The following is a 24,255-nucleotide window of genomic DNA, read 5'->3' as shown; positions in this document are numbered from 1 at the left end:
TAAACATAAGGTAGAGGATAGTTACGTCTAAAAGGAGAATGATGTGAGATTATTTGAGAAAGTCCTCCAGATGATGTACTTTCCTTGTCCTTTTTGTGGGACAATGAATCATTTGTTTTGTATATCTTTACAGGATCCACTGGAGAGGTCGTAAAAACTGGTTTCTTTGATATGTATTCTGGGGGTAAGTATCTTATGATCCTTTATTTATTGGTGTGCTTGCTAAAGTTAGGGAGAGACATGTTAATGTAAACACACAACTCCAAAGAGTAAGCCTGTTGCTATTCACAAACTACACTTATTAAGTTAGTACAACAATTACAAAAGTACTCCAGCCCAGTCTTTGCTCCTGTGTGACGTATGTCAGCAAAACTTTGCAAATCTGGTGCTCCCATTTTATTCTTGTAGGCCTGAAAGTTTTAAGGCAGTTTATCAAGGCGGTGAAGAGGAAAAGGGGGAGGGGGGCATAACCAAAGCGGGCATAAAATCCAATGAATTGTACATAGACTTTTGAATTTTGCTTTGTTCGCCCTAAGTTGGCAGGGTATGCCCAGACGTGGGTCCCTTGCTCACTTTGCCACTGGATTCAAGCTAGCCTGTCTGATGATGGTTGATTAGCCAGAAACCGGTCCCAGGATGCTTGTTTCCGGTCCAGGGAAGACATGGCTCTGCATTTCGGGCTGGACTGTTCCCATGAGGCACAGGGTCAGACTGATTTGCATATGGCCATGTCTGAACTGGGGTGGCGGAGTGAGCTAAAGAATGATGATGGATTCAATGATCTCCCTAAAACAAAGTTAACCTTACTTCAATTGGGATTGGTGGTGGCGAAACGTGACTTGGCCAAGGCATGGGGGGCGGTGGTGATCCTGTCCCTGACGGAATGGGAAAAAAGTATGGATATGTATATGTTGGGGGAAAAGATGACTTATAAAGCACGGGGCTGCCCCAAAAAGTTCTGGAAAATATGAAAGCCATGGTTGGCACACTATGGGTTGTCGCTCTCTGCACACAGTGATCTCTAGCGCTGTATTTGGGGGTTATGCAGCTGGAAGATGCTCCCACTAAATGTGTAAGACTCTGGAACAGTTACTAGATTATCCACCGCTGTTGTTCTTATATGATGCCGAAGTCGCTCTGAAGGTGCCACTGTGTGCTGCTATTAATCAATATATTTGTAATGTATTACAGAAAATGTTAATAAAAATATTTAAAAAAAATAAAAAAAAGAATGATGATGGATTAAACCCAGATCAGCTGACTGGGGATGAGTGTTTGCATTGTTCAACACTCCGTCCATCATCCCCTTTGGTTTTGCTTTGTTCGCCCTAAGTTGGCTGGGTATGCCCAGACATGGGTCCCTTGCTCACTTTGCCACTGGATTCAAGCTAGCCTGACTGATGACGGCTGATTAGCCAGAAACCGGTCACATGATGCTTGTTTCCTGTCCAGGAAAGACATGACTTGGCAGTTCGGGCTGGATTGTTCCAATGAGGCACAGGGTCAGACTGATTTGCATAAGGCCATTCCTGAACTGCGGTGGCGGAGTGAGCTAAAGAATGATGATGGATTAAACCCATATCAGCTGACTGGGGATGAGTGCTTGCATTGTTCAACACTCCGTCCATCATCCCCTTTGGTTTCCCTAGAGCAAAAAAGGTCAGTCGGATTTTAAATACATTTTGAAGGATTATATATTATGTTGCACAGATGATTCTGTTGGGTACTACAGGTAAGTACCATTAGTATTTTATAAGTTGTACGTGTTTTTAATTTAGGTATATTTGTGGCTGTGGTAGTACCGCTATAGTTCTGAGGTATATAGCATTGACAAGTCATTCGCTGATTGGCTAATGACTGCCTTTGCAAAAGTTAAAGGCAGCCATCTTGTTTTCACCTATACTTTCCCTGTACTCTGCATTATGCTATACAATGTATTAGGTTTGGGATTTTTCCCATGCCTATTACCACTGTAGCAAAGTGGTAATAGATAGGAAAAATATTTATACGTTTATATATATATATTCAAATTGGGAGTACCGCAGTACAGGGAAAAATGGAAATACACTATATGACTCTATACTTTAATAATATAATGTGCTAAAGTACTTCTTAAATTCTTTACATATTTAAATATGTACAAAATAGTGTACAGAGTATCGCATTTATTAGTAATAATTACCATGCTACACTTTAAAATAAATGTAGTTCACCATACACTGGTATAAAAATATAGAAAAATTTATTTTAAAAAAATGCTAACCTTGGGAAAGAAATTTTGGGTACCGCCGCAGTACTCCCACACTACTTTTCAAAACAAATATTGAAAAACGTATAAATATTTTTCTCTACTTATTACCACTTTATTAAACTGGTAATAGTTAGGGCAAAAATGCTAAACCTAATACTTACCTACAGCAGTGGGTGTAACACACAACAAAGTGTACCTAAAAACAGCATGTCTGCCTTTAACTTTTGTAAAGCCAGTGATTACCTAATCAGCTAATGACTTATGATAACCATGTACTGTGCTGCTATAGTGACCTACCCCCACATTTTGAAAAAATATCACAGTAACAAATATCACTGACTTTAAATACATTAAAAATGTCCCTTTCTCCATGCACTACATGTACCCTTTCATGTTACGGAAGTTAGAGCATGCGAAATCACTGCATAAATCGCAACACTTATGACACCTTAAATTACATGATGTGCTTGAACACACTGCATGGTAGAGTGGCAAATTATAGTTAATGTTTTGTTGCAGGCCCCCTCACTGAGCAATATAATGGTCCCAGGGACCTCATTCCCGGCTCAGTGACAGTGTCCCGCTGTCCCTAAACGCCGGGAAGGGGCAGGGAAAATTCAAATTCTCCCACGGGGCGAGAGCACAAATCTGCTCCGGCCCAGTGGTAGAACAAAATATTTCCATGCCCACGCAGGTAAATGCCTTATTTGCTCCCACCCCATGGGAGCAGAAGAAAAATGCTTCCTCTGAGTTCGCAATGCCAGCTCCTGCTGCACCCATGATGGGCACAAGCAGAGGAGCCGGCGGGTCATTGGCGGCCCTGGGTTTCACCCCCTGCAGCCCCAATGAGGGACACACTGTGTGGTGCCCTGGATGGGCACCCCACTTTAAAAACAATTATAGGGTTAGTTGTGGCATGCCCGAGGTGGGCACCAAGGCATGCCACTTTATAATGAAAAAAAGAAAACGCCAATGACGCTGTGGGAGTCTCGATGGCCCCTCCGTGGCCCCAAATAATAATAATGGTGTTCGGTGCCCCGTGTGGGCGCTGGAGCATCGCTTAAATAACAAAATGTGGGCTCTTGCATGGCCTCATGAAATGACGTGCTGTTAGGGAGCCGGCACGCTGGCGGATAACCTGGTGCTCTCCGTGCTGCCCCTTAACCCTTTAAAAAAATACTGGGTGTCCGGGTTGGGTCGGGGCAACAAGATAAACAATTTTTTAAAAAGTGAATGATGAATGAGCAACCACAGCTACTCATTTATTATTCACTGGTCCATCAAGGAGTGACCCAAAATGCCCTGGGAGCACTACTAACATATATATTTTTTGCTGATGTCCCTTAGAGTCCAGGACATCACTAAAATTACCTGTCTAATGTTGTTGGGGGCTGTAGGAAGATCTGCATGCCCCCAGCAACACTAGAAAAAATATAAATGCCTCCTGGGTCATTGGAGAACTTTCCCTATTTTTTTAAAGCTTTCCTCAGGCTGGAGCCTAAGCTCTTTGGCTGGGATTACAGTGCCACCTTGGGCGCTATTGAATTTTATGTGCTAAAGATATATCACATAAAATACTAACTCTTTCTGTGGTTATTTTTGCCACTGCATTTTTTGGGATCTAAAATGTAAAAGGGTAGAACAGAGACATATTTGTTTTATTTTTTGCTTAAAGATAACATAGCATATCTCTGACTATTTATTATCGCATTTATCAGCGCCAAAATGTAATAATAAAAGCTATTTAAAAAGAGTCACAGACCTGTAGTTCAAAACTACTGTATCAAATATTGTAAGTCATTATTTAAATATACACTTGATGAAAATTATTTGTAATTTTTTTACTGCCCATGGGGGTTGACTGCGGGGCCTGGCCAGAGGCCAGGTCCTGTGGCTAACCCCACACCTTGTATGGCCAAAGACCGTGCATAATGTTGGGTTGGCTGCCTGCTTGTGATGGATGAGCTGCAAGCCACATGGAAGGTTGGTGATACATATGGTAATAAAACATTATATTACATTTAAAAAAGCCCTAAAAATTCACTGAAACAACCGAAAGTTAAAGTAATGTTATAGTTTGTGAAATTTTCAGTAATAGCGTAATGTTTTAAAGTCTAAAAAACACAGATATTTGTCCGTTGTACTCATCTTAAATAACTATAACTCAAGCCCTAAGGAAACTATAACTATCGCCCTCACCATGCACTGCTAATTACCACATATATTACATCACTACTGACATCTTTTATGACATTACTGATAATATCCCTGCAACATTTTCAATTAAATTATTGATGAGTAAACTGGGCATTTTTTTAAATAAAGGTACGACAATATTTGTATATCTGTATGGGTGCATCTGCGTGAGGCTCACAAGAGTTTCGCAGGAGCGACAATCTAAAAATTTTGCATTTTTTTCCTTTGGGCCATCTCGCTCCATTGGGAGTCAGACCTCTGTGGGAGCGAGCGATCTAACTGGCTGCCACCAACATGAGAAAAATGTTGTTGTCCGCTACTACAGGACGTGGTGTCTTGGTCCATTGTCCTGAACTTTTTTTAAACAAAATAATGTAACGGGCAAGCTATAGATAACCTGACCCCCTAGGTCCCATGGGGGACTCACAGAGAACCCTACCAGTGGCAAAATAAAAAAACAGCATTTTTTGCTGGAATCCCATGGGACTCCTGTGGGATCCCTGCAAAAATAAAAAACATGGTGGCTGACCACCCACCCCATATCCCTACAAAGGTTTGGTCATTTTAGGGGCACAAGGCCCTTCGTCCTGAGCCATTTTCATTCCCAGGGACACCATTTCCTGGTGTGTGATATCTTTATAAAGGGGAGGTAGCATGCCCCCCCAAGCCGAATTCAGCCCCTGGGCCCAAGGTGTTTAAAATTGGGAGGAGGGCCTCGTGGCGCCCCCTCCATGAGCCTTTAAAGGCCCGAGGATGCCATCCTCTAGGGTTGGATCACACTACAGCGGGCAGGGAAACATGTGTCTGTTCCTGTCTGACTAGAGCATTTTTTAATCTACTGACAAAGTCTACTCCCTGAGGGCGGGAGCTTTAAAAATGCTCCCATCAGCTGGGAGCAGACTGTGTTCTGTTTCCCTGCCCACAATGAAGCGGGCAGGAAAACAGAACAAGTGATTGCTCCTGACCTGAGGGAGTAGCATAAACAGCTGCTCCCTCCGGGCAGGAGAAATGCTGGCTACCGCATCATGTGAAGAGCCGGTTAGGGCAGCAGGGGCCCTAGGGCTCCCCCGTGGCCCTCAATGAGTTGTTTGTGGGTGCCCTGGGTGGGCACTGGAGCACCCATCTATTTTAAAGGTAGGCCCGTGCCCCTTTCCCTCTAAAATGAAAACGGTGTTCCCACCATTTTCCAGGCTGATGGACAGCTCAACTTACCAAATGGACCAAGCACATTCCCACCAATAATGATTGTTCATATCAATGTGAGGACATCTCCACCAAACAAGGATGCACGTACTTCATATAATTAAGGGGCAGCACCCTTGCTTGATGGATATTTAACTCTTTGATGACGATTCTGATGTCATTCGGAAAGGCTCCGAATGGGATTCAGTATCTCAGAACCCAATTTGGACCCCTTGATTCCGACCGAATCGTACACATTTCCCAACAACCGATTACAATGCCCGGAAACCATTCAGACTGTCTGATTCAGTTTCGAAAGGCATTCGGACCGGCTGAGTCTTTCGAAGCCAAATCACACAGATCTATGGACATAGTTTCCCAAAAACCAATTACGATGACCAATTCGGACAGCCGTTCTGATTCAGTTTGCCCGACACGAAACGGCTGTCGGAATCTGAATTTGGGGGCCCATAGCAGACCCCCTTCACCTAGGGCCTTCCGAATTAGTCCCTTGGGAGTACCCATGGGACCCCTCTTCACAACTATGCATGGTGTGGCAGGCACCTTAGGGTGCCTGCCACAGGGTGCAAGGTTTTGCCCAACCACCCCTTTTTTCTATGGGAGCCTGTGTTCTCGTTCGGAACAGAGGATCCCATTGAAGTCAATGGGAGTCCGCCGAACGATATTGGGCAGCATCCTAATCGGTCGTTTGGACTCACAGGACCCAGTTCACTCGGAAACGATTCCAAGACCGATTAATTGCGATCAGTTTCCGTACGATATCGGAATCGGCCCCTTTGTCTTTAGTCTCATCATCTTCTCTATATGAGGATTCATTTTCCAACAACATTTTGTATAAAGAACCTTGAAGAACAATCAAATTGCCAAAATTGCACATACACAAAGTCACAAGAGACATTACCTCATGGTCCTTTATGCAGGTGTTGTGTAGAATATGCACTAGACATTCACCCAACAAGGTAGCACTTACTAATTAACCGGTAAAAAGTACTCCAGTTGGATCCAAATTGTGTGCAAAATTGTGGACTCTTCTTGGATAAATATGCAGGTGAGGTTCCATTCTGGCTCAGATGCTCATTTCACAGTTATTAAACCTCAAAAGGAAACCCTTACAATTATGAATCTGTGATTTTGATGGTGCATTCTTGATGTAGAGGAATATTAGGACATCTCCATCAAGCAAAGAAGCACTTTCTACATATAAATAAAAGGAAGGACCCTTGTTTGGTGGAGGTTCAACACTCAGTCTGTAGTCTCATAATCTTCTCTATATATGAGGATTAATTTTGTCACTGATTTCTGTATGAAAACACTTGAGGAACAATCACATTCCCAAATTACACAAACACATTGTCACTTGAGACATTACTTTGTGGTCCTTTACGCAGCTGTAGTGTGGAGTATACACTAGGCAGAGCCAAAGGTTAAAGTAACCCTACAGTTAGGTGTGATAAAAAGATCAGCTTTTGGTTAAAATAAAATTACAACTTAGTTATGTCATAGAACATGTCATGAGTGATGTAATATGTGAGGTCATAAGCAGTGCATGGGGGTGCAAGTTGTAGTTAGCTCTCCACCTACTTAAGCAAAGATACTAGCAGTAACTTTTCACTCATAAATCCAGTAGTATGATGCTTCATCACATGATTTGAGGTGCCAGAGACAAGTAAGTCTACACATAGGTGTAAATCTACGCTCAGAAATAGACAATATAAAAATAGTGTAGCGTGAGTAGGTGTAAAATGCATGTGATTATATATACATGCATATATTTACCTTTGTGAATCGGGCTCCATGTGTCAGTAGCTTTAATTGACAGGGCCTTAAACATACTAGTAGCTTGCAGTTTAGTTACTCTGTGAACTCTTCAGTTTGAGATAAAACAGTCGCTTCCCTTCAGCTAAACGAGTCTGTGTGCAAAGAATTCCCTTGAATTAGTGATGCCTAAAATAAATGTTAAATGATTAGCATTGCAGGTCTGCAACTTTGAAAAGTACCAAAAGACTGACTCTTATTTAACATATTTGTATTGATTATCTTGATATATGCTGCAAAAATGAAACAGGTTCTGTTTTGTGCTAAAATATGTGAGACATTATCACATCATGTTCATGGGCACTTCTCCAAGATAGAAAAGGGAAGCGTACATGTTCATATGGGTAGAAGTTAGGCAGGCCAACTACAGATTGGCCTACCGCACGTTTGGAAGAATTTACATTGGTCTCTCTTGAGGAGACCTTGAAGGCTATTTTAGCCATTAAATCTGGATCACCTTTGGATCCCTGTCCCCCCCTGGCCTTGCACACTCTAGCAGAGACGGTAAATCCCATAATTAATGGGATTATAAATTCATCTCTAGCTACGGCTGATATCCCGAACGATTGGAAGTGTGCTGCTGTTAAGCCCCTCCAAAAAAAGGCACTGGCCGACCCTACTACCCTTTCCAACCTACGGCCCATTTCCCTGTTGCCTGTGCTGTTTAAACTGGCTGAAAAGTTCGTCAATATTCAACTGACGAACTTTCTGGAGATGAATAATATTCTCCATCCCAACCAGTCAGGGTTTCGTTCAAAACACTCTACAGAAACAGCCCTGCTTTATACAGCAGAGACCCTTCGAGCAGCCATGGACCAGGGAATGAAGGCTGTTCTAATTCTACTTGACCTGTCGGCAGCCTTCGATACGGTCTCACATAACATCTTAGTGGATCGTTTGGCTGCCGCAGGCGTAGGGGGGAAAGTCCTGGCGTGGCTTACGAATTTTCTGAGTAATAGACGTCAAGTCACAGTGCTGGGTCAACACCAATCTGAAGCAAAGGTCGTCAGCTCAGGGGTCCCTCAGGGCTCGAGCTTAAGCCCAGTACTGTTCAATCTGTACATGGCACCCCTAGTAGAATTGATCGCGTCATTTCAGATCAGTTCAATCTCATACGCTGACGACACCCAATTCATCTTGATATTGGATAGGGAACGGCCGAATGCCGAAGATAATCTCAAGGATTGTCTAGCAGCAACATTCAAATGGATGACTGACAATCATTTGAAATGTAATGCTGGTAAGACCAAAATCCTACCGTTCGGAAGTAACAACTTGTTCTCCCCTGGAGTGTGCTGGCCAGTGGATGCGGAAACACCTCCCAAGACTATTACATCTGCCCGCAATTTAGGCATCAAATTTGATGACCAACTGTCTTTCAAACATTAAGCAGTGACAGTGGCCGGAACGTGTTTCCAGATTATAAAAGCTTTGAGAACATTTTTTGACTTTCTCCCACTGTCGGCCAGGAAAACAGTGGCAGTGGCTTTAATGAATTCCAGGTTGGACTATTGCAACGGGTTATATGCTGGAGCCAACAAAATCGTTCTCCATAAATTGCAAATGGTCCAACATGCAGCCGCTCGGCTGGTGTTGCGTTGGCCTCGTAGGTCCTCAGCCTCAGCAGCACTCAAACTGCTCCATTGGCTACCCATAGGGAAAAGAATTTTGTTTAAAATTCTTATAATTACTTTCAGAGCTTTCCATCAACAGGGTCCAAAATACCTGTATAATGGTTTTAAGAGATACCACCCCACTCGTTGTCTGAGGTCTGCCAGTCAGAATCTGCTTACAATCCCTCGATTCAAGCTGGTAACAAGAGGTGGCAAATCACTCTTTGTATTAGGCTCTAAGGCCTGGAATAAGCTCCCACCCCACCTACGTACACTTTCTCAAGAGTCACACTTTAGGAAAGCACTGAAAACCTGGATTTTCACCCTGTCTGAAGCGACGTGTTGGGAATTGGTGTAGTGTGTAGCACAGTATTCAGGTCATTTCTTTCCCTCCAGCCCTTCCATCTAGGCTGGATAGAGCGCCAAGATACTCCTTGGAGTGAAAGTAGCGCTATAGAAATGCCCTTTACATTACATTACATTACATTACATTACATAGCTGTGTTCATAGTTGCCATAAGCACTTTGCCTTCATAGCTATAAATAACTTTATTTAAGAGGAATAATAAAAATGCTGATTACTTTAAGATCAAAAAGCTTTGGAAAGAGACCTATATAAATCAAATAAACCTAAAAATGGTAGCAAGTGATGTATGTTTAGGGGTGGGTCAGCCAAATTTATTTATATTGGGAATGGGACAGCAAAGAGTGCAGAATGTAACTGCCCATGTGATTGAGCTAACCCAGTAAGTTCCTAGCATGTTTTTCTCACTGGACCCTTGAATGTGTTGTGAATGAAGAAGTACTAATGGCGGATCTTCAGAACAAATTAAACAGGAGACTTTAAGGAAGGATTACATAGAATAACAGTCAAACAATCAGTCTTGTAGAGCACAACTCCTCACCTCTGAGGGTATTCGGGAGCTGAGTCAGCTGCCGCCTCGGTAGAAGAGCAGGGTTTTGAGTTCTCTTCTGAATTCCACCAGGGAGGGGATGTTCATAGGTGGAGGGGCATATTGTTCCCGTTTGTTTTTGCAAGTTTGGAGAAGGAGTGTCCGCCGCTTTGGATGCAACGTATGTGGGAGATGTGTGCAAGGGCGAGGAAGCTCAAGCACAGGGGTTGGTGGGTTGGTGGAAATTAATGCATTGGTTGATGTGCTGGTTCCCGGTCACACAGAGCTCTATAGGCGTGTGTCAGAAGCTTGAACTGCATTCACTTCTGAACGAGGAGGCAGTAGTGGTTCCTGAGGTGGGTGGATCCACTTGAGGATATTTTCGAACATGCAGAGGGTGTGGGGGTGATTGTGTTGACTTGACGCTTCATTGTTAGAATGCTGTCGAGGAATATTCTGAGGTTGCAGGCGTGGTCTGTGGGTGTGTCTACTAACTCGGAGGTCCATCAGCAATTCCGTTTTGTCCCTGTTTTGTTGGTACTCATCAAGTCGGCGACGCAGGTCATGGTGTTACAGAAGTTTGTTCTTGTAGTGAAGGGGTGCAGTGAGCGAGAGAATGAGTTGTGTGTCTTCTGCAAATGACATGATGTTAAATCCATGGTTTCTGATGATGAACGTGAGGGATGTAATCTATGTGTTGCATAGGGTGGTGCTGAGGAACGATCCTTGGGGTACACCACAGATCATGGTCTTGGGTTCTGAGGTGTAGGACGACATGTGGATTATCTGAGTTTGTCTTGTGAGAGAGGATGAAATCCATTTGAGGGTGTTTCCCTGGATGCCGATGTGATTGTCTATTGATGAGGGAATGGTGTGATACGGTGTCAAATGCAGCTGAGAGGTCGAGAAGGATCAGGGCTGCAGTCTCACTGTGGTTTCTGAGGGATCTGATGACATTTTGGCAGCTATTCGGGCTGCCTAGGTGCTGTGGTTTGTGTGGAAGTTGGACTGGGAGGCGTCAAGCAGGATGTTTTCTTCTAGATGTTTGGTGAGCTTTAGGTTGATGGCCTTCTGGAAGACTTTGGCAGAGAATAGAAACAGCATGATGAGGCTGTAATTTTTGAGTTTTGCTGGGGGTGGTGGAGGGATTTTTCAGGTGTGGTCTGAACTCCACTTGTTTTTATCTGTCGGGGAAGGATGCTGTGATGATGGAGGTGTTAAGGATGTTGGGGAGTTCCATGGTGATTTCTTGGGATCCGAGTTGGAAGAAGTGGTGAGGGCAGGGGTCCGTGGGTGCTCCAGGTTGAATTGAAGACATGAAGGCTGTATTGGTCTGAGTGGTGATCAGACTCCATGAGGTGATCGGTGGGGTGGTTCCTGGGGGTGGGCAGAGTTTGTTGAAGTCAATGTTGAGAGGGATGGGGATTCAAGTTGTTGTAGATGGTGGCTATCTTGCTATGGAAGTATTCATACAGGGTGTCGCAGAGTTCTTGGTGGCTATGGGGCTTGGGATCTCCCTGACAATTTTGAAGAGTTCCTTTGTGCTGTTGGGGCTTGTTGGGGCTTGTTTCGATGCGGTCTGTGAGAGTGCCTGTTTTGGTGTCCGTGAGGTGTTGGTGGTAGCTGTTGAGAGCTGATTTGAAGGTGATGGCGTTGCAGAATGCAGGTCACTGTCTAGGGGCTCTGTATGCGAGGGTGCCTTTGATGGTCATGTTGGAGGCGGGTTTGAAGTTTAGATGTTTGATGATTGGTGTTGAGCAGTCTTCGGTTAAGGTGCATAGGATAGTTTCTTAGTGGATTATGGTGATGCCTCCTCCATGTTTGTTGGTGCGGTTGTGATGGATCATCTTGTAGCCATTAGGTGTTGCAGTTGTGAAGGTGATGTCAGGGGCTGAAGAGGCGTTGAGCCAGGTCTCTATGATGAAGATCACATTGGGTGTGAGGTAGGTCATAGTGTCCCAGAGTTCCATGGCATGTTTGCAGAGGGACTTGATGTTGAGCAGGATACATTGGAGCAGTTCAGTGTGTTGATGATCTTCTGGGTGGGTTCCTGTGCCGACTAGCAGTTCCGCGTAGCATGTGAAGTGTCAGCGGTGGCAGGCAAAAGGTCATTCCATGGGGAGCTGTAGCAGTTGTTGTTGCCTCTTCAGGGGTCCAGGATCAGAGTTCAGTGGGGGAGTACCTGTGGGTCCTGGCACTGGGCGTGGTCCAGGCATGCTTGCCATTTCCAGACCTGTGGCACGTCCGTGCTGCGGCCTCCATTAAGTAGGTCCTGGGGATGGGAGGTACACTGTGCAGTGGGAGAGGTAATTGATGGGAGTGGCAAAAAATGGCAGGAAACAGGCGGAACAGTGGGCTGTGGGGGGGATATGAGGTAGGGCAGATCTGCAAGGCTGCGCTTGCAGTAAACAACAGTAACAATAACTTGACATAAAAAAATCAAGCTAGTGAATGCAAATGCACATGACCATAAGGAAATGGGATGACAAGCAACCGAAAGCAGTGAGGAATGGAGAAAGGAAGGGCTGTGTCAGCGGCCCAGTCAGATGGCAGCAGGGGCAAAGTGCACCACTCAGCAGCTGCAGGGGATCTGCTAGAAGACAACGAGGGAGCTGGCACAAGGACCAAACAATGTATTAAATATCTTTTAACCATTAAAATAGTCAAGGGAAAAACTATTCTTCATTTAAATAGCTTAGGAAAACAATTAGATGCAAGTTATCTGAAACTGTTGAAAGTTGTAACAAGTGGCGCTAATCCTTACTTCTTAATAATCAAGTATTGATGACTGAAAACAGAATAGTTAACAATTGAATAAAGTATATATGTTTCTTAGGACAGTCCCTTAAATCGATGAATGATAAAAGACAGCCTGTTTTCATGACATGTACAATACGTATGTTTGATCTGCCGAGAATTAGTTTGAATGATGATTTACTTATCTTTGGTCATTCTAAAACTATATGTGGAGCTAGTGTGCATTGACCAAAAACATAAAAGAAAGACAGGTTTGCACGGACTACAACTGAATGTCTCTCCTTTGAAAAAGTTAGGTAATGCAAATGTGCATGCAAGATTGCCAAAGTATGCAGCAATATGCAGCAGAATTAACATAAATTGGCAAAACAGTAAAACCACGCCATTGCCTTGTCTGTCTGATCAAGGACACGCATTACAATGCAGAACCAAATAAAGTGTAACATGGAGTGGGGACTATGTACCTTGTCAGGATATGATATACATAGGCCTGTAGATATCTCGAAAGAATACTGGTACCTGAATTCCATCTCGCCCCATACATTACAATTACCACATGCTCAGTAATTAAAGTGAAAACAGAAACATTGGTAGTAACTTTGGGGCATATTATCAAGGACGGGTGATACATTATCGCCGCTTTTAAAAAACGGCGATAATGGGCTTGATAATATGCTCTATAGAATTCCCATCGAAGCCCATGTTAGATGTGTTCTCGCCGCTTTTATCGGCAGGAAACTGCCGATAAAACGGCGATAATGGGCTTGATAATATGCTCTATAGAATTCCTATTGAAGCCCATGTTAGATGTGTTCACATCTAACATGGGCTTCGATAGGAATTCTATAGAGCATATTATCAAGCCCATTATCGCCGTTTTATCGGCAGTTTCCTGCCGATAAAAGCGCCGATAATGTATCGCCCGTCCTTGATAATATGCCCCTATATGTATATGATCTAACATACTACTATCTAAAATGTTATGATTCCGCACCCGTTCACCCTGCTTATTGTAATTTTCATTATGGTTCAATGTTCTGTTGTTCTGTAGGTTTTGATTCATTTAGGGGTCTGTTGGGTGTAGTAGAACATCCTTTAGTGGCGCCCTATGACACACTGTAGAAGAATTTGTAACACCTGTATTTCTTATTGCAGATATAAAGTTGCTGCTAAAGTTCTTAGAAAACATAGAGGCTGGGACACTGATGCTATTAGCCACTTTCGATGATCCAGCCACAAAGTGAGTATGCATAGAGCTTCCTTTAATTTCTACCGAGACACTCATGAAACAAGTTCAATGAATAAATGATATTTAAACACTGCTTTTGAGAAATAAACCATGCAATTGTCAAGATTTATTAGGTTTCTAAACAATAAAGGGCCTATTCTCAAAGGTAAATATATGTGTACATATTCTCATTTGTAGATTTACTGCTACACCTAGGTATAACGCACCACTTTTTGCTATTCACCTTTTTTGAGTGAGGATGTGCACCTAGGTGTACATTTACATGTTTCCAGCCCCTAAAATCAGAGCATGCATCCACCTATAGCAGAATTTCCAAGTGTAAAGTATAAAGCTACTACTAATATCTTTTCACCAACGAGGTGGAGAGCTACAAAAGGAAAAGTGTAAGGAAAATGATTAAAGTTTGTTATTCTTGAAAACAAAATCAGTAAATAGTTTCATGTACAAGATGAGTGCAAATTCATTCAATACATTTCTTATTAACCTAAAACTAATAACATAAACATCTTAAATATTAACTTGATATAATATATGATTTTAATTTATAAATAGTATTTTTAAACAATCGTTTGAAAAATTGCTCACTCCCACTTACTTTTTTATTACCTATTTACTAAACTTTGTTAAAAACGTATGTTTCCAAATATTTTAATAATAGTGTAAAAGTGTTTTTTATGTACAGTTTGAGACACTTGTGCTGTAAAACTATATATCAATATCTATATATATCTATATATCGATGTGTATATATATATACATATATATATATATATCAACATATATATATATATCAACGCAGCCTACTATAGGCATTGAAATAATATGCATTATTAATCAGCAATTCTCGACTTTACTACAAAGTGAATGTTTTTAATGTGCATCATTAATGGACTAGAAGTCCCAGCAAACTGTGAATGGCGGTGCACTTAGCACACGCCCCCGGAGGATTTGTATAAATAAATGGTCCCAAAACAAATAGTGCATCATCAAGTCTTACTAATGGCAGCCCCTGAGGAGGGGGAGGTTCCCTGAAATGCGTTGGGCACATGAAAGAGGTGAAGCGGAAAGGTGTGCTGCATGGTGAAGCCCGGAGGGCAGAGGACTGTTGTGTGCCTCCCGAATGCTTCAGGCACTTTGTGTTTCCATATCTATTTATCGATAAATATATGTGTGTGTGTATATATTATTAATAATCAAAAGTTAAACCTTTGGTATAGTTAGGAAAACTTTATTTATTCTTTTTACACAAACCAAACTTAAGATACACAAACATTAGAAGTTCTTCAGTTATTGTAATACATTACATTTATAATTTGTGAACCACATTTAGATTTATATAACTTGTTTTATTCTTTAGCGACAAACAAACGTTAAAGTACATAAAAATTTACATTTCTAAACTTACACCTTTAATTTATATTTTACGCAACACTTTCAAATAATTAAACTCCCCGTGCCATTAACGTCTCAAGGAGGGGGGCGCACGGCCCCTATCTCTCCCTTTTACTTAAATAATGGCCAAGGGAGATGGAGTCCACAGGGCCTTTTTTAAGTTTTGGGGAGAGGTACTGCACAGCCCCCCTCCCCGTTTTTTTTATTAATGCCCCAGGGATGGGCCTCCTGGTCCCTTTAGGGTCAGGGACGGTTGCCACATGGCACCAGCCCCTTTCTGTTTGAATTCAGCCCAAGGGGATGGGATTCCCAGGGTCTCCTTAGGCTCAGGTAGGAGAGCCATGTGTCCCCTTCCCTTAATTAGTACCTTGGGCCCAGGTGCTAACAAGCATTTACAATGCAACGGTTTTGCCTTTGCAAAAGTTAGAGCTATTGGCATTGTAAATGACAACATTTTTATTTATGTGTTGGTTTTGAAAACAGGTAAATAAATGGCATTGTCATTTACATTGCCAATAGCTTAATCTCTCGCAAATGTGAGACCTATTGTACCCTACTGGACGAGCTCAGGCAGAAGAGAGAGGGGAGAGAAGAGAGAGTGAGAGAGAAGAAGAGAGCAGAAGAGAAGAGACTTGTGTCTGACAAGATGTGGAATAAGACAAGCCTGCGGGGAGAGTGGCAGAGGGACCTGGTGAAAAGGGTAAGCTACAAGCAGTGGATTCCGGGTTTTCCATCATAATTAGGGGTAACTGTGTGAGCTGAGTGCTGAAGCAAGACTTCGTTTACATTTATGATGAGGGGCTGGAATGTCTGCCTCGTGGCAATCTTAAATGACCGTGGGGGCCGCTCTACCACCCAAAATGCCCCATATCGTCGGAGTCCCTGTCAGGGGACTCGAAATGTAATTATGGTACCAAGAGCCTCTCAGGGCTCGTCAACTAATATGCCCTGAGCCTCTCGTGGGCTCTTAAGGAATGCTGGCGCCTTCGGTGGAGTCCGCCCTCTGGGGACTCAAGAGAAACAACTGCCCCCTCTGAGCCTCGTGGGCTCTACACAAAGATGGCCCCCCTTCGTTGGAGTCCCTCTCGGGGGACTCGAAACAAGCAAACTGCCCCCGGAGCCCTCGTGGCTCAACAGAAGATGGCCCCTTCACCGGAGTCCCTCGCGGGGGGGACTCGAAACCAACACAATGGCCCCCGGACAAAGTCCGCACTACTAGGAGGGGGGGCGGACACCGGCAATGTGTCCCGATGCCCCCCTCTTCTCACAGGGACAACCCCGAGCCCTCACCTTACCGGGCTCCGGGTTTTTGCTTCCAGGATGGCGGCAGGGCTCCCTCACTCCGGGGAGAGCCTTGCGGCAGAGCCAGCGTCGCTCCCTGCCTTCCCCCGGCCTCTGTCGATGTCCTCCGATCTGGGGGAAGCCCTCGCGGCCCGACCAATGGCTGCGGGGCCTGGCAATGACGCGATGGGACTCCTGGGGCCAATCACAGCGCGGCCCCGCGCTGCAGCTTCCCGGCAACGCTTCCTCTGGCACCTCGGCTCTGGCGGGGTGGGCACCTGTCAGAGGTCCACAAAAAGGGGCAAAATTGGTGTTCCTTAACTCCGTGCTGTGAAGGCCACATTGGCTCAGGCTGCAGCACTCTCACTCGGCCCGGCCAAGCAGCTCCCACTCGGAAATAAGTATTCACTGCAAGCCATAAAATGATATGAATTCCGGTGACCCCGTTGCGCTAACCATTGTCAGCCGGCCTCCACTTCCAATACATTAAAATGTGGGGGGCGGGACTTAAAAAAAGACACGGAAACGCCCCCGAATCGCGTCGTGACAGGGAAAGAGTGATTGACAACCAATCTCTTCCAATGGCTAGCCTCTATTTATGGAGCTAGCCAATGGAAGAGAGAGGCGGGACAAAGCCCCATACTGTAGATCTCAAAAGATTTTGCCTGCGCGAGCACTGCTGCGTAGTGCTACGGCCAGGCGAAACCTAAAAACGGCTCAAGAAGGGAATGCGTGTCCCCCTACCCTTCAAAAATATACCTGTCCCCAAAAGATGGGGTCCCAGGAATGGGCTCAGAGAGAGCCCCAACTCATGCCCCTCTCAATATATATTAAAAAAATAGCAGCTGCCATTTTGTTTTATTTTTTTCTGCGACCCTGCAGGACTCCCATAGTGTTGTAAGGCTTATACTTTCTCGTGTAAAACTGTGCCCTTTGGACAACATAAATGTTGGACTGGGGCGAGACTGATTCTGGGCACTCCTCAGGATATATAGTCCTTCTAGGCCACAGTGCACCACCTGTATCGCTTACCTTACAGGGTGACAAATGGATGTGCAACCTCAGAACATGACAACCTTGACTCCTCAAGGCAATTGTGGTAACAGACTTAGAACTTTTTGCTTAGTTACTAATGCTTACCCAAAGAGATACACAACAAATACACAGTAAAGGGTTTCAATATTTATTGGAGCATTGTGATTCTTTAGTAAAATATGTGTGCTGCAATAATCAATAGGAGTAAAAAGAATAATGTGATTAGTGTTGCAATAATGAGGAAAAAGATGAATAGTTCAACCAATTTGATTAATACAGAGAACATATGCTTGAATACAAATACTGTACCTGGCGCATCCTAATCCATCATGTCTAGGGTGTGTATATCTCCCAAATCCCAATGGGGTGCTCTAACTCCCCATTACCTGTGGGTTAATGTCTGCAAGATGCCCATCTTGGTGTATAGTGTGTCAGCATCCCTCGCATGAAGTGAAAGCGTCAGCTGAGCTGGAATTCCGGCATGTACCAATCTCTCAGTAAAATGCTCCTCTGATTAAACAAAGGCTTGATGTCATATATATATAATAACATCCTCCAAGGTACCATGCCGAAGCCCCATTTAGGCCGCTATTGTTTATTATATTGTTATAGTCCTGTCGCCGAGCTGCCAAAAACAAATAACAACATCATGCATGCTGAACTTAGCCCTTGTGCAGAATGCCTATGATGAAAGGGGCCGAGCCCCGACCAGCTCTCAGGAATCCTGCTGTGTAGGACTTACAGGAGGTACCAGGAGGACTTCTTGGACCCCCAAGGTCCTTCAGCATACAAGAGTATTTTTTTCCCCAACCAGTAGTGCACCAGAAGATGCAGATGCAGAGTGGTGGCCAAAGGGGGCATGGCCTCCGAAGACTTCTTAGCAATCCCGCTGTGTGGGACATACTAGAGGTAGAAGGAGGGGTTGTTGGCCCCCAAGGACCCTAAGCAGCCAAGGGGACTGCATCTCTGAACTAGTAGTGCGCCAGGATGCGTTTTTGCAGAGTGTTAGAGAAAGGTCCCCATCATGAGACATATACATATGTATATGTAAAACACCCAGTGGCGATTCCCACTGGGTAGTTGTAGTTAGGAGTGCATTTTTTGTTTTGCTAATAATTTTTTGTGCCGTTTGATGAATCTTCATGAAACTTTACAAAATAAAAGAAAATTCACCTCAGTTCATTCCTGGACAGTTTCAGGATAGGGGTGAGAAAAAGGGGGGGGGGTAAAAAATGCTAATTTCCCCATGCATTTTCCATAGACTTCTTTAGCCAGCACTACCACAAAAACTGCTGAATGAAATTACACCAACTTTGTCAGGAAGCTAGATCTTGGTTGGCAGACTGTGATTTTTGTGATATGGTGTAAATCCATTAAGTAGTTTTATAGAACATAAGGCTCAAACATATTTGTATATCTGGATGGTTGGGTTTGAAGGATTCTCACGTGATTTCCTCAAATCAAATTTAAAAAAAAATAGTTTTCTGATTGGCCCATGGAGCTTTATTTCCCTTGATCCCCTTTGCTCCCATGGGATATATGCTCCCATGGGAGAGAGCACTCTGATTGGCTACCAGCAACACAAGTTGCTTGCAGTCATTACAGGACTCAGGGAAAAAATATTGAACATGTGGGGGCAGGGTAGGGATACCCTGCCCCCTTGGGCCCTGTGGGGGTCCCAGAGGGCCCCCAGAGCCTAAATACCCCAAACCGTGGGAATTCCTTTTTAGAAGTATTGCCATGGGAACGCCCAAAAAAAGCCCGCCAGACAGGAGGAAACTCCTAATCTGGCAGGTGGCCCCACGACAGGTTTGATGGTGCAGCAGCAGGGCAGACCCGCTGCCGCACTGCCAAACTTGTAATCGGGTCCTTAGCAACCGAAAATATAACTCCCATCTAAGAAGCGAAAAAAGTAAGATGAATCAAATTAACCTTTTCAGATGTTTCTGTCTCTTTTTCTTTAAGGTTGAATGTTGAAGCACGTAAAATCTTTACTGATATGGGAAGCAGTTTTGCAAGCAAATTGGGTTTTCGAGACAACTGGATTTTCGTGGGAGGAAAAGGCCTGAAGAGCAAAAGCCCCTTTGAAGAGGTATATGGACATCTTATTGATGGCTTTACATGTAAACTATGTTACTTTTCTTTGTGCATTTCTCATTGAGGAGGGGTTTCAGGTCTGAGCCATGTGATAGGCTCATGTCTGGCAAAACCAATATTGCTGTGTATCCTGTTTCTATTATTCCACACACTGATAATGTCTTCCAGTATTGTGTTCATCTACAATGAAACGTTGGCAGGAAACACCCCGAGCTAAGCCGCGCTTAGATGTTCCAGAAGTACAGTAAGATGACAAAGTGGATGGGAACAATTGTTAATGACGATCCCAATCATTGTTAGTTTTGCAAAAACAGTTACTGTACTTGTTTTTAAATAGAATCCTTCCCTGAACAGTTAATGCTAACATTGAGTTGACTGCGGGAAAAAGAGTGGAGAAGAAAGTGGTGCATCTACTCAAGGGACAAACTAACAAAGAAGAGACATGCCATTGCACTCGGGCTATTTCTACAAAGCATTGTATGTCTGCCATAGGTAACCTGCAAAACTAAAGGCTGAGGAGTGGTTGTGTGACTTTAATTGATGCAGCCATTTGAAGCGTCTCCCTCACAGTGAAGAAATCACATGACTGGTGAGGAAGAATAAAACATTTTGATGTACTATTTATTAAAGACTAGTTCATTGTTGCTTATTGGCCTCATTTCAACCGTGACCCTTCAGCCAGCCCTGGTTTATTAGCTAACATCATTTTACATTCAGGTACGCATAGTTTTGCTTTTAACATTTGGAGGAAATTGGGTTTTTGAGTGAGGAGGGTAAAGATCCTTCTCAGGCAACAACCACAATCCTGTCAGAGTGAGTCACCAAAGTCACCAAATTAACCAATGCGTATCCCTCTGGTAGCATAGCAAAAAAACAGTCAGGCTCAACTTAGGGGTGATGTGTAAGGTATTTATTCAGTACTTGAAAAGTGATGAAGTGCAAATACAACACAAGAAAAATCCCACAGCAATTTAGAACAATGGAGAAAATTGTAATGAATAAAATAACAAAACTGATAATTAGTCTAATCAGGAGACCCGGAGTTATGATTTTAAAAATCTCTTAGTGAAAACTAGCACCTAAATGATGAAAGCAGCAACTGCGGATATCTAGTCAGACGAGAACTGGGCAAAGTCAAAAGCTATGGCCGACTACAATGGAGCAGGGTAAGGTAATCAAGGCGAATTGGCCCAGTCTCTGCTTACCATCATCGTTAAAAGAATTTTTGAAGAAAAATGTCTGAGGAGGTAAAGTGTCTGAGGCAAAAAGTGTCTTTGTTGAGAAGCTGCTGGATGAACTCTAGTGGGACGATTTTGCAAGTTGTAGCCAATGAGGGCTCCACAAGCCATACTCCGGTCGTGGAGACCTCATCGTCCAGGGCCCAATTAGAGAAGTGTCCGAGGACCCCATTCCCCGGGACACTGTTGTTCCCTGCCTGGAAGAGTGTGGGAGCAGGGACTACAAATTTTTCCTGCCTGCTGTCAACCCAGTAGCTAACACAATTTTTCTTCCACCAAGTAAAAGCACAGAAAAAAGCTGCTCCCCAGCATACAACACAACTTTACTCCCACCGAACAGAACCACAGAAAAAAGCTACATCCGCCCTGGTGGGAGCAAAAGAATGGAGCTTGGCTCTCACCATACCCAGAATGGGTGCTGGCTGGGGAGCCAGCAGGGGCCGCAGGGATCATGTGGCTTCCTGATGGCTCCCAACTAGAAAAAAAGGTTGAGTGTGCCACTGGTGGGTGGCGGGGCACCCATATAAATGAAGAATGTCCAGTCCCATGCAGGGGTCTTGGGGCTTCGCCGGCAAGCCTCAAAATAAAAAAAGATGCGGGCATTGGGACTCCCCCTGGAAAAGTAAAATGTCCATCTCCCGCCAGCCACAATAAAGGGTGGTGGCTGGGGAGCCAGCAGTAATGAGTTCCCCACACAGCCCAAAGTGTAAATAAAGTAAGCTGAGTGGCAGGACCCACTCATTTTTAGTTTCCCATAATGCCCTGAGAGGGCTTTTAAATTATTTTTTTCCCTGGTGGTGCCCCTTGTTAATGTGAAGGGCTGGAGCTGCAGCACCCTCCTAGCAATATAGAAAAAAAGACTGTACGTCTGCTGGGTCATTGAATCCATGACCCCAGGGAGCATTCCACATGTTTTTAAAGCGCTCCAAGCTGGAGCTGTATGCTCTTCAGCTGGAGTGCAGTGGCCCCTTGTGGTTGATTCAATGAAAACGCTTTGTGGCCTTGCAAAATCAGGTCATTTTGGGTCCTTCCTGTTGCGGGCACTTTGCCCACCCACACAAGTGAGGTAGCATTTAAATCAGCAGACCTGTGGGAACACTGGTTGGTAGGAAATGTGTGGTTTCATATTGATTCTGGAAGAATATGGCACAGTCATGCAAGGAAAATGTGTGATTTTAGTCACATTTTTTATGTTTCCAGGGCATTGTTGGTAAAAAAAATTGGTGGGATCCACTGGAGGCAGACCACCATGTACTCCCTTGGGTTTCTACTTTATGAAAATATCTAGATTTGGTAGATTTATCCTAGAGAAAATGTACACCTAGCAGAGAAAGACAGAAAAGACAAATATTACTGCACAATCATCTATTCCTCAAGTGCACACACATATTGGTTCGATTTGGCACAAGGGTGAGTGATAGGTTCAAAATGTATATTTTATTAACAAGAGATTTTACAAAAATGAAATGCACTGTTAACTATTAAAAGGTAAAAAACGAAACCACAAACTCACAACTCGTGAGCTGTAAAGCTGCGACAAGGCATCAACCGCATTACAGGCAATTCACACACCCTTCATACGTGACATACAGAAAAACATTCACACCGCCAGCCATGGACCCAGCACACTACAACACTCACATGGAAAGACAATGTAGAGACAATGTACACCCTGGCGAAAAAGACACAAAAGACAAATATTACTTCACTTGTATCTATTCCTCAAGTACACACACACATACTGTGTCGATTTTGCACAAGGGTGAATGAAGGTTCAGAACATAATATCTTATTAACAAGAGATTTCTCAAAAATGAAATATACTGTTAATAGTTGAAAGGTCAAAAATCGGAACCAATGCCGCACAGCTTGTGAGCTGCAAAGCCATGACAAGGCACCAACCAATTTACTGGCCATCACCGTTCATACAAGACAGACACAACACCAATCACACCGCAAGCTGCTGGCCCAGCATATTACAACATTCACATCAACTGACAGCGCCATTCAAGGGCCCATCACTTTCATATGCCCACATGACTGAAACAGGAATCACACCGGCTGGCAGCTGACAGAGTGTGTGAACTAGCATTTGACTAGCAGTGTGTGTAGTGACAAGTCACTACTCACACACTGCCAGCCAAATGCCAGCTCACACATATTGCCAGCCAGGTGTCAGTCCATGCACACAGCAGGCCAAGCACCAGTCTACGTACAGCACCAGCCAAATGCCAGTACAGGCACACTGCCGGATAAGTGGCAATTAAGTATGGGCACAAAATTCGTTCCACTCGGGGAATTTGCGAATTTTCGGCAATTTTGCGATCCGCGAATCTCGCAAAATTGCTGAAAAATTCACACATTTGCTCGCGGGCGGATTTGTTTGCACGTGCCCGAGTTAAAGCTCAAATAATCAGCCCAAACAACTAGTGAGCACGGTCTAGGCTAGGCAGGTGTGCTTCCTCCCTATATCTACCGCTTACAATTAGATGTAATCCTTCATGGAGGTCTTTGCATCCACGAGTTTCTCAAGCTCAATCCCCGTGTACTTCCTGTGACCAGGAGGCTGCTTTCTTCTCATCTGCTGCTCTGATCGGTCTCTGACCCTTTATAAACAAGAGGCATGTGAACTCGCATAGAAGCCTTGCCCATTTGGCCCCGCCACACACACACACTAGGGTATGCAATGTCTTCCTGCCCTTTCCTCACTATGATGGACAGCTCACTTGAGGGACCTCGGCACCTTTCGGCACGGTGGCAAAGTTACAGACACACGTGGTCACTGGAGACAAATATTCTGGCCCTTTACTCAGCTGTAGTGTAGCAAAAGCACTATACATTTACCCAATGAGGTAGCACTTACTGATTAGCCAATAGAAAGTACTCCAGTTGAGTAGAGGTATGGCACAACACGGTGGCATCTTTGTGGATAAATTTGCAGGCAGGATTCATTCTGGCACGATGCTCCTGTCACAAAAATTAAACCTCAACAGGAAACACTTACAGATATAAGCAGGTACCCGAGTTGAAGCTCAAAATTAGTCGCATATTATAATCAGGCCAAACAACTAGTGAGCACGGTCCAGGTGTGCTTCCTCCCCATTTCTACCTCTACAATTAGATGTAATCCTTGATGGAGGTCTTTGCATCCACGAGTTTCTCAAGCGCAATCCCCGTGTCCTTCCTGTGACCAGGAGGTTGCTTTCTTCTCATCTGCTGCTCTGATCGGTCTCTG

The 24,255-nt window shown here is 44.0% G+C and overlaps 1 protein-coding gene across 5 annotated transcripts in view; it reads left to right on the top strand.

The window, feature by feature from the left end:
* Window positions 1–24,255, top strand: part of FAM3D (FAM3 metabolism regulating signaling molecule D) — a 417,220-nt gene that overhangs the window by 360,116 nt on the left and 32,849 nt on the right. For all 5 annotated transcript variants that reach the window (XM_078661511.1, XM_078661513.1, XM_078661509.1 and 2 more), the window contains 3 exons: window positions 134–184; window positions 13,884–13,968; window positions 19,651–19,777. In XM_078661511.1, coding sequence (XP_078517637.1) covers window positions 134–184; window positions 13,884–13,968; window positions 19,651–19,777 — 263 coding nt within the window. The remainder of the gene's footprint in view (window positions 1–133; window positions 185–13,883; window positions 13,969–19,650; window positions 19,778–24,255) is intronic.

Source organism: Lissotriton helveticus, chromosome 9 (genome assembly GCF_964261635.1).
Source record: "Lissotriton helveticus chromosome 9, aLisHel1.1, whole genome shotgun sequence".
Lineage (NCBI taxonomy): Eukaryota > Metazoa > Chordata > Amphibia > Caudata > Salamandridae > Lissotriton > Lissotriton helveticus.
The sequence above is the reverse complement of the archived record's forward strand: the minus strand, read 5'-3'. Positions and strand labels throughout refer to the sequence as shown.